The sequence below is a fragment of the Cygnus atratus genome, chromosome 21 (genome assembly GCF_013377495.2).
Source record: "Cygnus atratus isolate AKBS03 ecotype Queensland, Australia chromosome 21, CAtr_DNAZoo_HiC_assembly, whole genome shotgun sequence".
Taxonomy (NCBI): Eukaryota; Metazoa; Chordata; class Aves; order Anseriformes; family Anatidae; genus Cygnus; species Cygnus atratus.
Genome location: NC_066382.1, coordinates 7,431,209 through 7,445,725, shown reverse-complemented (window position 1 = coordinate 7,445,725; position 14,517 = coordinate 7,431,209). Strand labels below are relative to the sequence as shown.

Sequence of the window (14,517 nt, the reverse complement as noted above, 5' to 3'; positions counted from 1 at the left end):
CTTCCGTGTGGACCTCGGGGTTGAGCGCGTTACCTGGATGGTTCTGCAGCCCTGCATCAAGAAGCAAGTCCTTGTCAGGACTCGTGAAGGACCTGGCTGTTTCCTTGAAGCCCAGCTGGTCTGCACATATCTCCACAGTATCTTCCTGTAGTGTTCCAGGAGGTGACAGCATCTTTAAGAACATTCCGTTTGAAACAGCTACCAGCGCATCAAAGCTATTCCTCAGCCTGATGAACACCGACGATCCCTCCTTTTGTTGGGGTAACCAGTGCAAAGCAGGGATGGAGAGGGGAGGACCTGACCAGTGGGGTTTTTGGCATCTCTCCTTGCGCTACGAGAACACTGCAAATGGGCCTGGAGAGCTGATGCAATTAGTAGGCTATAAAACTGTGCAAGGAACATCCTTTCTTGTGCGTGCCAGCGTGGGGTGTGGCGTATTACTACAAAAAACATGCCATTTACAATCAACTCTTGATTAATAAACAGCAATTAAATCCACCCTCTCCTCAATGGGACGAGGTGCAGCACGAGCTCTTCCTTTATTCCCCTCCACTCAAATAAGCGTTCTTTTCCCTTTGGACAAACACCCTTCTGCTCTGCTTTCTTCTCGAGTGTGTTTAACTTGCCAGCCTTGAGTACTTGGGCTCAGGAGGAGCTTCGGTAACTGGTTTGCCGCAGCAGGTTTTGCTCCACGCTGTTGCAACACCAGCGGATGCGTTGGGCTGCGGAGTGGTCTCAAGCTGACAGACGCTCTTGGTGGATCGCAGGGATGCCTTCTGGATGCCGACAGCACTTATTTTGGCTGCAGGAATGTCTATAAATAGCCCCGGGCTGAGAGTCGAGGCGTTTGCAGGGCACCGGGTGCTGCATGAGTCCTCCGCCCGAGGCTTCGGCCATTCATCCTGGCACCTGCCTGGTTTTAGGGCGCAGAGGGGCCGAGGGGGAAAGCTTCTCGCTGGAACCCCCCAAGATGAATGCTCTGCAGGAGCGTTGTTGTGTTTGGTTAATTCTTTTTAACCTTACTGCTTGTCTCCTTCCTGGTGCTCCTGGCTCCAGCCCTTCTCGCTGCCCGGGTATGTCAGGGAGCTGCTTTGTGGATGCTTCACATGTGAAGAGCTGGAGTTTGATCACCACTTCCCAAACAGGTCCATCCACCACGCAGTGATTAGGGAGAGCTTGCTTTCAAATTGTTTGTTTGTGTTTTATAGCAATTTGCAGGAGAGAAGTAAACACAGCAGATAAATGCATGGTAACTCAGAGGTGGAGAGGCGCGTTGCGTATCGCGTACAGCTCCACGCACGCCGTGCTGTCCAGCGCTAGCAAGCAGGCAGGTTCCTAGCGTGGCATTTTTCAATGCAGGCTGTTTGTGCTGAAGCAGAGCTGCTTGCTGTGACGGTACAAAGCTTTATTTTTCATTTGGTAGGTAAGTAGCTTTAAACAGACCATCTCTCAGGGCATCTCCACGTGGATCTGCGTTTTAGAAAACCTGCAGGGTCACAGACGAGTGTTAACAACAGCGTGCTGTGCCCCTCACACCCTGCTGGTACCTTCCAGCCCCCTGCAATATTCATGTCTCTGCCATTTTTTCAGGGCAGTGTCCCAGCACCCTCCCTGTGCTGCACAATTGGTGTCAGGTCCTGGGAATGTCCATCCTGGGAGAGGGGGCGCGGAGAACGTGTCCGTGGCCTGCACCTCTGCCCCGATATGTTTGTGGTCTGAATTCCTGCAGATTTCAGGTTAGCTGGATTTGGGGCAGGCCAGGTGCTCTGGGAAATGATGCAACCAGATTTTGCTCCTCGGCTCAGAAACGAGTGCTGGCAGCGGACACACAGCGCATCTTCCCACGGAAGGACTAGCTGGCGCTTCTCTGCGGGAAGCCTGGCCCTTCCCTGCCTTCCGCCTCTGGAGCCAGCTATAAAATGGCCCAGGTGACACAAACTGCTGTCACCGCTCTGAAATGCGGTGTCTTCAGGGCCTGGCATGACAGGGACGCTGTGTCAAGACTCAACCAGTGAGCAAACATATGAAATAGCTATTTTGCTCCTTCTCTTCGGTTTGCTTTGTAGTTCATTCGCTATTTCATCGTACCTCTCCTCTGTATGTGTCTTTCCAAATAGAAGACGCCTCCCGATCAGCTCCTGCAAGTCGCAGCCTTTCGCCACCCTCGCCATAGGGCTGGCTCCACCCCGGAGATCCCAGGGCTTGCTCCGTCTTGTTGCCTCCCCGAGACGTGGGAGCTCAGCGGGGACTCAGCGCTCTCTCCGGGCACCCTGTGCAAAACCCAGCTCCCCGGTTGTGCGGTTTAGGCCGCCCGGGCACATCGCGTGGCCGGGAGGCAGGCTGGAGACGTGCCCAAGCAAAGAGCTAAACGCGCCGGGACGAGGATGAGGGACGAGGATATGAGGGTCAGGAGGTGAGGGGACCTGTGCTACTTGGAGCAGGCAGGGCTTGGAGCAGGGCAGACCAGCTGCGTTGCAGTCTGTGTGTTTTTTCCCTCCTGCTGATCTCTTTGTGGGGTTCATTGTGCTCCAGCAGCCTGTGCGTGTCCTTTGCTTGGGGCTATAAGCCATTGGCCCTGTTTTCTTCAGTGGGGACAGCAGAAATGTCCCTGTCTTTTCATGCCACGCTGCCTGGAGAACGCGGTGGCACAGCTCTGTGCAGGAGCAGCCCCTCGGTGCACTTCCCTGCGCTGGCACAAGCAGCAGCTCAGACACGGCCATGACTCAGAGCACCCAAATCGCCTCGGGAGGAGCCACCACGTGCCCGCTTCCCGCTCGCAGCGCCCCGTGGCCCTGTGACGGCGCACCAGGCGGTCACACGAGCTCGTCCTCTGCCTCCTGACATGGCACGGAGCGGACGTGGGCTGCTTGGGGTGGGTTTGCTCTGAGCAATGAGCAAAAGTTGGCAGTGGGTGCGCTGCAGGTTGGTGCTTGGCCTCTGACTTCCCAAAAAAGCCATGCAGAGTTCTCCTGTTCCCTAACCTACATGAAGCAAGACGAGCGTTGTTGCAACAGTGCTGCCAGTGGCGTTGACTCCTGGGGCAGGAGGGAGGCTAAAGGTAGCGCCAAGCCTTAATATAACGTGGAATCATCCCTTAAAAACTTAGGTCCTTTCATGGGGGAAGAATCAGATTTTCTAAGAAATGGAAAACTAATTTTCCAGAAATACCCAGCTGCCTCTCACCGCTCGGAGATGCAGAGATGAGACAATCCTCTGGGTTCGGCAGCGGTTTGCAAAGGGAAGTGTGCTGAACCTCTGCTGATGATGGGAGCTGGTCAGTCCATGTAGGAGCTGGAGCACTGGAAACCGTGAACTGGCTGCAGGAAGGACTGTGACAAAGATCTAGGCTATTTTGGGGAAGGAAGGAAAGAAAAAGAGGAAGTGCTCTTTGCTCATCTCTTTCTCTGCACGGAGTCTCTCTCTAAAGGGGAGCTCTTCCAGCTGGCGGCAGAGCTCAGAGTTCCCTCCGCGATGACCTCCCCGAGCTGTGTGCACAGCGCCTGCCTGAGGGGCGCCTTGTTTTTCCCCACTGATGTGGTAAGCTAACGTAAGGCCTGCTTTTATTTTCATTCTTTTTTCCCCTAGCTGTCCCCCACAGCTGCATTTCCTCAAGTGAGCACAGAGCCCGCAGAAAAACCCCAGGCAGACGTTGGGGCCGCAGTGCAGCAGGAGGACCCGCAGCGGAGGGTACCCTAGCCCTCTGCATAGGCAACAGCGTGGCTGGGGCAAGGCAGGATTTTCTGCCTTCAGTTCCTCGCTCACATTCCACAAGGCAGGGGCTTTCCTTCCTGCCTCAGTTTCCCCAAAAAGGGATGTTTTAGCGACTCTCTCCGTTCCAGACAGCTCTTGGAGAGCATGCAGTGTGTGAGCACTCCGTGTTGATAGCACGTGTTGCGAAACAAACCTGGGGATGAAAGAAGGTATTTCTATTTTGTATTTCTTTCCAACTAGTGTAGAAAAGCCACATCCCTGACTCCAGGGGGCTGGAGGAGGATCCTGTTCCCCCAAATCAAGCGGGGCTTATGTGTGAAACCCTTTGTGATCCCTCTTGGCTCCATTTACCCATCGCCTGGGGGATGTGGCTCTAAATTTACATTTTGTTTCCTCCTCAAGTGTCCTTGCTGTGGGAACTGGGAATGTGCTTAAAACGCTGATTGTAGATAGCTCCTGAAATAGTTCTTGAATAGTGGGATTTCAGGGCATTCTCCTCCCTGCTTGGGCCTGGGCTGCCTACTAATACTGTAAATCTTCTGGGACAGCTTCTTCCCCAAAAACGTGTAAGAGCTGAAGAACTGCTGAGCTAGAATGCATTGGCTCTCGCCAGGGTGTAGTGAAAGTCTGTGCACCTACGGGTGGCTCTGCATGCAAACTATTATCGCGCTTTGTGTTCCCCAGGGCATTTATTGCCTTGGCGGGACTGGGACAGATGGATTGTGCTGTGCGATCGGACGAGGGAATTTGGCTGTGATTCTTCCAGCTCAGCAGTTCTTTCCCACATCAGGGCTGGGACCAGCTCCGTGCAGGAACACGCCTGGCTCTCCCATCTTACCTAAGAGCTGCCTTCCTCCACAGAGATTGAAGATCTTCTAGCTTCACCCCCCCCTCCTGGCCTGATGTATTCGTATTTTTAGCAGTGCTGTTGGGAACAGTTCCCCAGGGGCCGTGAGGGTGTTTGCTATCCCCTTGATACATTTCACATCAGGACTGGATGATTTTCTGAAAGAGCTGCTCTGGCTGTAGCAGTAATTCAGGAGGAGAAACCAGTTTCTGGTTTTGGGGGACAAGTCAGACTTGACAAGCACAACACCATCCAGTTTTATAGAATATAAACTTTTTTTTTTTTTGTCTCTATATGGAGCCTGCAGTATCTCACCTGCTCTCGCTGGAGTACTAAGGGGTTGCTGGTAACTGGCAGAACAGGGCTCACTTCGGTGACGTGGGAACCGCAGATGGGCTGAATCACCACTGAGCAATGGTCGATGTGGTCATGGTCGCTGCTTCGTGCGCTCTCACGGACAAGGCACAAGCTGTCTTTTGTTCAGATCAGGGTAGCAAGGCCCTGTACTGTGTATTTCTAGAGAAAATTGTGAGCACATGGGCGTTGTGCTGGAGTCCCCATCAAAACCCGTTGGCTGCAAGAAGCCAGAGAATCACGCTGGGAAGCAGATGATGCAGGTGTTACAAAAGCAAGGAAAAGTTTCCAGCTTGTTGGAGCAGCGCAGTTTTCTTGCTAGAAACCCATGACTTGGAAAGGACACTTCTAAATGTGTTCTTCTATGCACATTTTGATTTCTTTGAATCTAACATGTAACTGGTGAGGCCTGGCAAAGAGGTATCAGGTGCCAAAATAAGGTATGTGTGGGTGATGTGTTGTCATGGCTCAGCTGAACCATTGCCAACCAGATCAAATAAATGTGGCCTGTGCAGCTGAGGCTTCGTCCTGGGTGAGTAACTCAATCGTTCTCTGCCCGAATGCCAGGCGTGTCTGAGACGGGGACCTAAATACATCTCTAAGCTCTAGGGGCAGGAGAAGGCTGGGAAGGAATATGCCTGTAAGGGGATTTCTAGTGGCTGATTTTGCAAAAGCAACGAAGTAGTTTTTGCTGCGTCAAACCTCTGGGACTGTTGTCAGCGGAGTGCATGGCCAGCAGGGACCTCAGAGCTGGCTTTGCCAGCCCCTTGCAGCTGTGAGTGGGTTAATTGGGGATGAGTTGAGCCACCCAGATTTTTGAGAAAGCGGCAACCAGGTGATGTAGTGCCTAGTGGCGATGCCACACAGAGGGATCAGGGTGAATCGGGCTGCCTTTGTCCCTCTGTCTTCATCTGCGCTGCCCAAGCTCAGGCTCTGCCTCTGCTCCCTCCGCGTCACCGGTGCCGTGCAGCCAGGCAGTCCCTTGCAGCCTGCCCCTGACGCTCTGGGAGGACCGGGGCAGCTCTTGGCTGCCTGGCATCGATCCCCAGCATTGCAGCGGTTACTCGAACCGTCTGTGACAAGAAAACCTTGGTCTCTTCCCGGGATGCTGGAATTGCACAGGGTGTCACCCAGGTTTGGCACACAGCACGTGTGCAGCAGTGGGTGAAACAGGCAGGTGCTGTGTTACTTCTCGCCGGCTTTGTCCTGCTGATTGCAGACTGCTGGATCACTTAGGTCCACTGCGATTATCTGAGAAGAACAAAGCAGGCTTTATTTGGTAAGAACTGCCCATGGGTGATGTGACAGCAGCAACCTGTCCCCCCCCCAGCCCCCTTCTGCTGGACTCGGATCAACTTTTGCACCTGGAAGCAAGGTTTCTCCTAGCCCAGGGTTTCCCATGGCAGGACCCTGAGACCTAGGAGGGGACTTGTGGCAGAGTCAGGAGCAAAGCCCAGAGCCCTGACTGATTTCTGTCCTGAACCACTTGGCGATGGCTGGACTGCTGTAGCGTTAGCTGTGAAGGAGGAGGCTGTGCAGCCCAGCCTGCCAGCTCAGCAAACGGGGACGGTGTTTGTGTGGCTGTGCTGCTGACATGTCCCTGAAATGTGCATGGATCTCTGAGTGAAATTCTCCATATAATTTACTGCCTTAGGGTACTCTTAAAACCAACTGCTGCACCCTGTAAGTAATCTGCATCGAGGTTGCTGCAAGCTGAGAGAGGAGAAAAAAACTTCTTAATGCTGTATGTGAGTGTCAGCATCTCCAACTGTCTCCTCTGTTGGGGTGTTTCAGCCATTGTCTCTCCTCTTTGCAGCTGCAGAGCTACTTTGCTGCGTGTGAAGATGAGACGCCAGCCATCAGAAACCATGACAAGGTCCTGCAGCGGCTCTGTGAACATCTGGACCATGCTCTGCTCTATGGGTAAGTGTTGAGCCTGCCTCTGGGTTTCCTGCACGTGCTCAGATGCTTTTCACTCTGCTTTGCCTGTGGACATGCACACAGCATGTTGCAGGGGCTTGTCTCAGCATGGGGAAGCTATCTAGGCAGCAAGTGGGCCCTCACTTAACCTTCCTCTGGGCCCTTCTCTTCTTCCAGACTGCAAGATCTTTCCTCAGGCTACTGGGTGCTGGTCGTTCACTTCACCCGCCGCGAAGCCATCAAACAGATAGAGGTGCTTCAACATGTGGCCACCAACCTGGGACGCAGTGAGTGTTTGCAGGCACTGCCCTGCCTCTGAGGGCAAACTTCAGTCTGGGAACATCCAGCAGGCAGCCTGGGAAGGTTGTAGTGGCTCATGCTCAAGGGCTGGGGACCAGGGGAGCTAGCAGGCAGCTTAGGGATGAGTCCAGCTTACCTTGCTCAGGCCCAGGAGGTGGGAATGCTGTTGTCCTGCATTATGGCTCTAGAAATATTGCAGCCTTGTCTCTAGGTCAGACTTTCTGCTGCCACGAAACCAAAGCAATCTGCTGTGCTGTGCCCTCAAGAAGGGGTTATGGCAGATAGGAGACATCACCTCTCTTGCCCCAGAATGTCTCACTCTAGCTGTTGTTCGCCTGATGCTGCTTCTCCCTTGCTGCAAGATCTCTGTAGCAGATGTTTGGGACCATCAAGGCCACAGGACGGTCGGTGCCCAGAGACCTCCTCTCTGCCTGATTCTCCCAACACCCTTCATCTCCCACGCCCTGTACCGGTGAGAGCAGAGCTGAGCACAGACTCCGCCATCACCTCTCTGCACCAGCCTTTGTGTAATACCTCAAATTGGACCTGTGCTGATTTAGAGCGATTCTCCCTCCGTCTCTTCTGGCTGGTGATCCTGCTGGAACTGCCAGTGGTGCCCCATCACGCTGTAGGGGTGTAGTTGTGTCCTCTTCTCTACTGGCTACCATGCACACTCTTACTCTTATTTCTACTGCAAGTCATGAATCTGTCCATTCATCTCCCTCTGGCATTCTTCCCACAGATTTTCCCAACAGCCAGTTGCTCCCCTCAAATGATATGAATGTGAATGAACAATCTCATGTGTTTTAACAGATCTGTGATTATTTCCAGGCTTGCTTTGCTTCTCAGGCACTTTCCTGCAGTTAAATCCCTCTTCCGCTTTGTTTACAGGCCGGGCGTGGCTGTACCTAGCCCTCAATGAAAACTCATTGGAGAGTTATTTGAGGCTGTTCCAGGAGAACCTAAGCCTGCTGCATAAATACTACGTCAAGTGAGTATGCCAGCCCATTCTTTTCTGGGGCTCTTGTTGGCATCCCTCCTTGTCAGAAGCAAGAAGTGCCAGTGTGGGAGCGAGAAGTTGGTCAGGGTCTGATCATTTGCAGAGGTGTTGTGTGCTTAATGCAAGGATCCCAGATGTGGAGGCACTATCCTAGAAGAGATGCTTGCAGGCTCTCTTATATTCACTGCTTTTATTCCCAATCCCAGGCATATTCTTTATACTCTTCCATGCCTTCCAAGAAGCTCTCGACCCAGCTCTAGTAGACACCTGGAAATCTGGCTGTAGAGTGACTTGGGGACAGCATGTAGTAGAGGCTTGTGTGCTCTCAGAGCCTTAAGCTCGGCCATTGCTCTTAGAAAGGAGATAAGCAGCAGGCCCACAGCTCTGGGGCTGTTTATGGTGTAGCTCAGGGACATGTCACCAAAATTAAGAAAACAGAAGCTGTTTTTTCTCTCTTCCACAGCTCTAAAGCTCCTCTGTTTTATCCATGTTGCAGGAACGCCCTGGTTTGCAGTCATGATCACCTGACCTTGTTCTTAACGCTGGTGTCTGGGCTGGAGTTCATCCGCTTTGACTTGGATCTGGTGAGGGGGCAGCGTGTTAGCTGTCTGCCTGCTGTGACTCTGGGGCAGCGGGTGTGTTGAGTGGGGCGGGGGTCCTGGCTGTCACACATCCCACTGCCTGGTCCAAGGCGCTTTTTCGTTGGCAGTCCTCTTGTTGAAAACGTGACGTTCCCAGATTGACAGGGGTAAAGGGGAGTCACATTCGCAAGTGTGGTACCAAGTGCTGGCATCCCTCCAGGTAAATAGAGGTGCACACAAGGCTACTGGCTGACCCTCGGTGTCACAGTGAGAGAGGAGGGAACTGTCAGGTTTCCTGTGAAAGGAGCAGAAATGGGCAGTCAGAGGACATTCAAGGCAGTCCCATCATTTTGTCTGTGCTGTTGTTAGCTGTGTGCGGTGACTCAGATCCTGACTCACTCCACACCCTTCTCTGCAGGACGCTCCTTACCTGGATCTGGCCCCGTACATGCCAGATTACTACAAGCCTCAGTACCTGCTAGACTTCGAGGACCGCCTGCCCAGCTCCGTGCATGGCTCGGACAGCCTCTCTCTCAACTCCTTCAACTCTGTCACCTCCACCAACCTGGAATGGGACGACAGCGCCATAGCTCCCTCCAGTGAAGGTAGGTGGTCTGGGAGAGCAGAGGTGAGGCACTGGCCTCCTGTTTTTGTCAGGGCTGTGTGTTCCCACACTGCCATCAGCTGAGCTGCTGGACCAGACAAGCTACCAAACGATGTAGCAAATGATGGGCTGGAAGAGACCAAAGAGCCCCAGAAGTCAGGCTGTGAGCCTCTCCCATCTTGCATTAGGAGGGACAGCCAGTGGAAATGAGGGGGCGGTGCTGTGCTGGGATTTAAGCTGCAGACAGCCACTTTGCGTCCAGCTAGGAGGGGCAAACTTCCCCACGGGGTGAAAACTGTGCCCATTTCTGAACATGAACAGTTCAGGGTAGGTACGCAAGGCTGCAGAGAACCTTTTCTAACTGCTAATTTTGCAGTTGAGAGACACAAATAATTTGGAGGATGTAGGGAGTAGTTTCCAAAGTCTTCTCTCCATGTCTGAGGGAAAAGCAGCCAGTGGTCTCAGTGGTGATGTTTTTTTCTCCTTAGCTATCTTACCTTGAGCAGGCTGATAAGTTGTGATGCTCACACCCTTATATGTATCACAGAGGGCTTGGCCATGTTGGGTGTTGTTCCTGGTGAACTGAGAAAACGTGCCTTGTGCCTACCTCCTCAGCCCACTTCAGGCTGGAACAGGCAGCTCTTACGCTACATGAAATGTGTTCACAGAGGAACATTTCAGCTACTGTTGTTCCTAATCCAGAATACATTGACCTGGTTCCTTTTTTGATGCCAGTTTGAGGAAAGCAGGATCAGGAGATTCTGGAATAGATGGGGTGCAGTGAATTCAGGACTGTGTCCACCTACAGTCAGGTTCCCTCTGAGACAAGGGTCTGCCAGTTGCCTTTTATGTGCAAGGACTGCAGTCCCTAAAGACACTGAGGAGGAACAGCCCAGGAAGCAAGATGCCGGGATGGGTGTTAGCATCATTTTAGCAAAGGGCTTTGAAGTACGGCACTGCTTTGGGCTTTTCTGTGGTGTCTGCACACATGCTGCATGTGTGAAAGGGTTTGCTTTCAGAGAGAAAGCAGCGAGGCCTCTTGGCTTGCCAGAGTGCACAAGCCAGCACCCTTCCCTGAAGCATCGCATAGCACTTTTTTGTATCAAAGTCCTGCGTAGTTGTCCTTCCTCTTCCCAAACAACCCTCAAATCCCCTGCCACGCATGACCAGCCCATTGGTAGCACCCCAGGTAAGTTGGAGACAGCAGAAGGAACCTAGCAGTAAAAGTCATGGGAGGAAGCTCCTCTGTCCCCAGAGGCTGGGAATAAGCAGCATGCATGTTTCACTGCATACTGTACCCCTTGTCTTGTACTCCTGTTCCTCCCTTGACAGAACATGTCTTGGTGCAAATGCACCTCCTAATCGATTTGGGCAAGGGGTGTCAAAAGACAACCCAGCTGGTAAATGGAAGCTTGGTGCTCAAGAGGGGTTTGGAGTAGAGATCCAGGAGATCTTGGAGCTAGGTTTTGGCTTTGGCCTCATCACAAGCCATTCTGTGTGTCCAGGCAGTAGTTGTGATCTGTGCCTCAGTTTCCCCACGTGGAGAGGGGTTTGGTGCTGGTGTAGAAATGCAGTCCCTCATTGTGGGACCAGGGAGGTGGATGTGTGAGAACCCCAGGGAGAAGGCAGTGCTGCTGGTCCTCCAGTAGGGAGCGGGTTGGGGGTCCAGTGTCTGTCTCTGTTTGAGCAGCCCCTTTCACCTCTGTGGTGTTCTGATCCCATTTAACTTCATTAACCATTTCACTGCTCGTCGTTTCAACAGGAGCATCTCACTTCCCTGGGAATGTAGGTGGAGTTGGGGAATTTAGCATCAGAGGACAAGCTTTGCCCTTTAATCAGACCCCTGGCTTTGCAAACATTAATGAGTCAAACATCACGGTATCTGTGGGAGGTAAGTGTGAAGTGGGGAAGCTGAGGCACAGAGCACTTAAATTGCTTCCCAAAGGGGATCCCTGGCTAAGAACACAAGCCCTGTGACACCCACCATTTCTTTGTTTTAGCTTTCCAGCAGCTCTCCTGCTGGGGCCTTCATCCTTTGCTGGTCGCATCCTAGCTCCTGCAATGTAAACATCCAGCAGTAACAACTGCTAGTGCAGCTGGTTTCCATTTGCATTTGTGTTCCCCAACTATGTTCTCATGCGTTTCAGATACCAGTGGAAGATTTTGTTTCTCTCCCTTCCCATCTCCCTCCCCAAATCCCTTTTACACTCTCCCCTGTCCCCCTCCCTCCCCACTACTTGTATTTCTAATCCTGAGTTTTATCCCTCGTTTTTGTAGATTATGATTTTGGAGATGTCTTTCCAGCAATGCAGTCCATGCCCAGCAGAGACTGGGAAGGTGGGACATACTCATGTGTTAAAACATTTTGTTTTTCTCTCTGCATTGCTGCCACCTGAAGCTTGCTGCATGCTCCCCTCTTCACTTCTTTAACAAACACACCACATCACCATGGAATTCAGTAGCGGCAGAAAGAAGTAGAAAAGATCCTTCAAGGGGAGCAATTGTGTTTCATCTCCTGTGAGACCACGTGCAAAGCTTTCCCCAGCTCCTCGGGTATCCAGACATGTTCACCGGGCCATGTGTCCTGGAGCAGAGGGGTGTTTTCCTGCCTCTGACTACGCCTCTGTGTCTTCTAGACATCTTTTGCCCTTGCGCTCTGCGCAGCAGACGTGAGGCTGAAGTTTCAAGTGTAGTGCTCTGGCTGCTCGGTGCGTTATGGCCTGTGTTGGTAGAGGAGCCTTACACCACATTACAAAAGCAAAGTTGTGAAATCGCCCCTGCTGTGAAGCTGGCATGCAGAGATCAGCGGCCATCTAAAATGTGACAGTGCCAGCTGATCTGACACCAGATTGTCTCTTTGGGATAAAGCACACAAGGTGCTCATTGAAAAACTGATCCACATTCATTGATTTCCTGAAAGTCCTGGAAAACAGATAAAACTAATCCTGTCTGCTTTATTTTTGGGCCTTGTGTGGAGACTAATCTGGGAGGTTTTGTTTTCCTTGGACCCTATGCCCTGTGTCACAACATCTCTCTTGAAGCCATAACACGCATTACATGGCTGGGCTCAGTTTGGGTCACTATTTTTTTTTTCTTTTTTCTTTTTTCTTTTTTCTTTTTTCTTTTTTCTTTTTTCTTTTTTCTTTTTTCTTTTTTCTTTTTTCTTTTTTCTTTTTTCTTTTTTCTTTTTTCTTTTTTCTTTTTTCTTTTTTCTTTTTTCTTTTTTCTTTTTTCTTTTTTCTTTTTTCTTTTTTCTTTTTTCTTTTTTCTTTTTTCTTTTTTCTTTTTTCTTTTTTCTTTTTTCTTTTTTCTTTTTTCTTTTTTCTTTTTTCTTTTTTCTTTTTTCTTTTTTCTTTTTTCTTTTTTCTTTTTTCTTTTTTCTTTTTTCTTTTTTCTTTTTTCTTTTTTCTTTTTTCTTTTTTCTTTTTTCTTTTTTCTTTTTTCTTTTTTCTTTTTTCTTTTTTCTTTTTTCTTTTTTCTTTTTTCTTTTTTCTTTTTTCTTTTTTCTTTTTTCATACTTTTTAGGCCAACTTGTCAGCTATTTATGGCCTTCATGGTCAAGACCATACGCCCATTTTAGAGGAGTTTGTTCTCCTTGCTCCACATGCAGTCCACAGACCCCCTGTGTATCCTTTATGCTTCACAGGAGTAGGAAATCTCTCTGCTTTACCCCTGGAGGAAATACACTCACACTCCATCCTTTGTAACTAAAAGCTGCAGCCAGAATTACTTTGGCCAGTGCTACCTGAATATTTGGGAATACTCTGCCTGAATTCCATGTGGATGGCTCTTGGGCTCTAACACACTTCCTCTCACCTTCTTTCTTACCCCACGTATAGAGATGCTCACTTTTGTCATTGTGGCACAGCGTGAGCAGCCAGCTGTACTTTCTGTGCTGTGATCACAGCTGATGACCCCAAAGCTTGGGGGGATCTGATTTCTCCTCCACCACAGCTCTCCCGATCTGTCTGGGATGAAGCAACTGGGCACGTTGCCTTCAGCTTCTCCTCCCTGCAGCAGGGACAAGGACGGGTGAGCTCCTCCAAATCCAGTTTCTCTGTACAAGCAGAGTCTTGAGTGGCAGAAGTGGGCTTGGGTTGTCTCTGAGCACCTGGGCAGGTCACAGTGGTCATTGCTGGTCCAATGTGTCCCTGACACCTGAGCATACATCTAAAGGGGACAAACCATGTTTCCAAACACAGCACCCAATGAGCGACCTAACTGTGGGTGCTGTGTGCTGGCTGGGAGCCCCCAGAGGACATTGGACACATCCCTCTAGCTTTTGGAGGTGCATGCAGGTCCTGGTTGCAAAGTGGTGCCAGTGCAATCTGCCACTGCTCCAGGCTCAGGGTTGTTGAGGCCAAGTAGACCTCGGCCACAGCTAACTTGGCATCCTAACCCCCAAGGTGAGCTTCCTGCTGCGTTCCTTGCCATTTATACACAGAGCAGGGGGTTGAGAAAGTTTGACCCATTCCATGTTTTCAGCAGATGCATTTGGAGCAAAACTGTCTTTTGGACAAAGATTTCCGTTTTTCCTTTTTTTTTTTTTTTTTTTTTTGTCTTAACAGAACCAACAATGTTTAGGCAAAGTGACGTTCTTACAGGCTAGAAGATGAAGGGGCTGAATAGCTTCTAAATGTTTTATTTTTCCCTCTCCTTCAATGTGGTCATTAAAAAATCTACCTTGTTTGCTTCCTTTTATACGGTTTACACACTCCGTACTGCAGGGCAGGCGTTTCAGCAGGAACAAAGCAGCATTTTGAAATTGGCCCTCCCAAAACTGCTTTTATTAGATCTTATTTTTACTAGAGGCTTAATTTCCTAACTCAGAGCCTATACCCCCTGAATCAGTCTCCTGGGGTTTTCATTCAGAAGGGGTTTCCCTGCCTACCATGAGGTTTCTAGTTGTTTTAGGGAGTGAACGGTGTCGGGGAGGAGAAGGGCATGGTCACCTTCCTCTAACCCTGACTTTGTGGATGATAATGCTGAGCATGACTGCTGTAGCCCTTCTCTGCTGCTGCTTTTACTTTTGAAGACTAACGTGGGCCAGGCTGGTTGTGCTACAACCTGTCTGTGCAGCCTGCTGTCCTTGGGAATGCTGTGTTCCCTTCTCCGTGCTCCAGTCCCCGTGTTGTGCAAGCAGAGGAAAGCAGCCAGCTCCGTCAGGCGTGCCGTAGGGACCATTGCTTCACAGGCTGGC

The 14,517-nt window shown here is 50.8% G+C and overlaps 1 protein-coding gene across 3 annotated transcripts in view; it reads left to right on the top strand.

Annotated features, from left to right (window-relative positions):
- The window catches only part of PLEKHM2 (pleckstrin homology and RUN domain containing M2), a 31,256-nt gene that overhangs the window by 7,220 nt on the left and 9,519 nt on the right, over positions 1-14,517 (top strand). Inside the window, exons 2-8 of one of the 3 annotated variants that reach the window (XM_035567901.1) lie at positions 6,729-6,835; positions 7,010-7,119; positions 8,024-8,123; positions 8,629-8,716; positions 9,132-9,318; positions 11,080-11,208; positions 11,595-11,654. In XM_035567901.1, the coding sequence (XP_035423794.1) occupies positions 6,729-6,835; positions 7,010-7,119; positions 8,024-8,123; positions 8,629-8,716; positions 9,132-9,318; positions 11,080-11,208; positions 11,595-11,654 (781 nt within the window). The remainder of the gene's footprint in view (positions 1-6,728; positions 6,836-7,009; positions 7,120-8,023; positions 8,124-8,628; positions 8,717-9,131; positions 9,319-11,079; positions 11,209-11,594; positions 11,655-14,517) is intronic. The other 2 variants (XM_035567903.1, XM_035567904.1) reach the window with 2 other exon arrangements.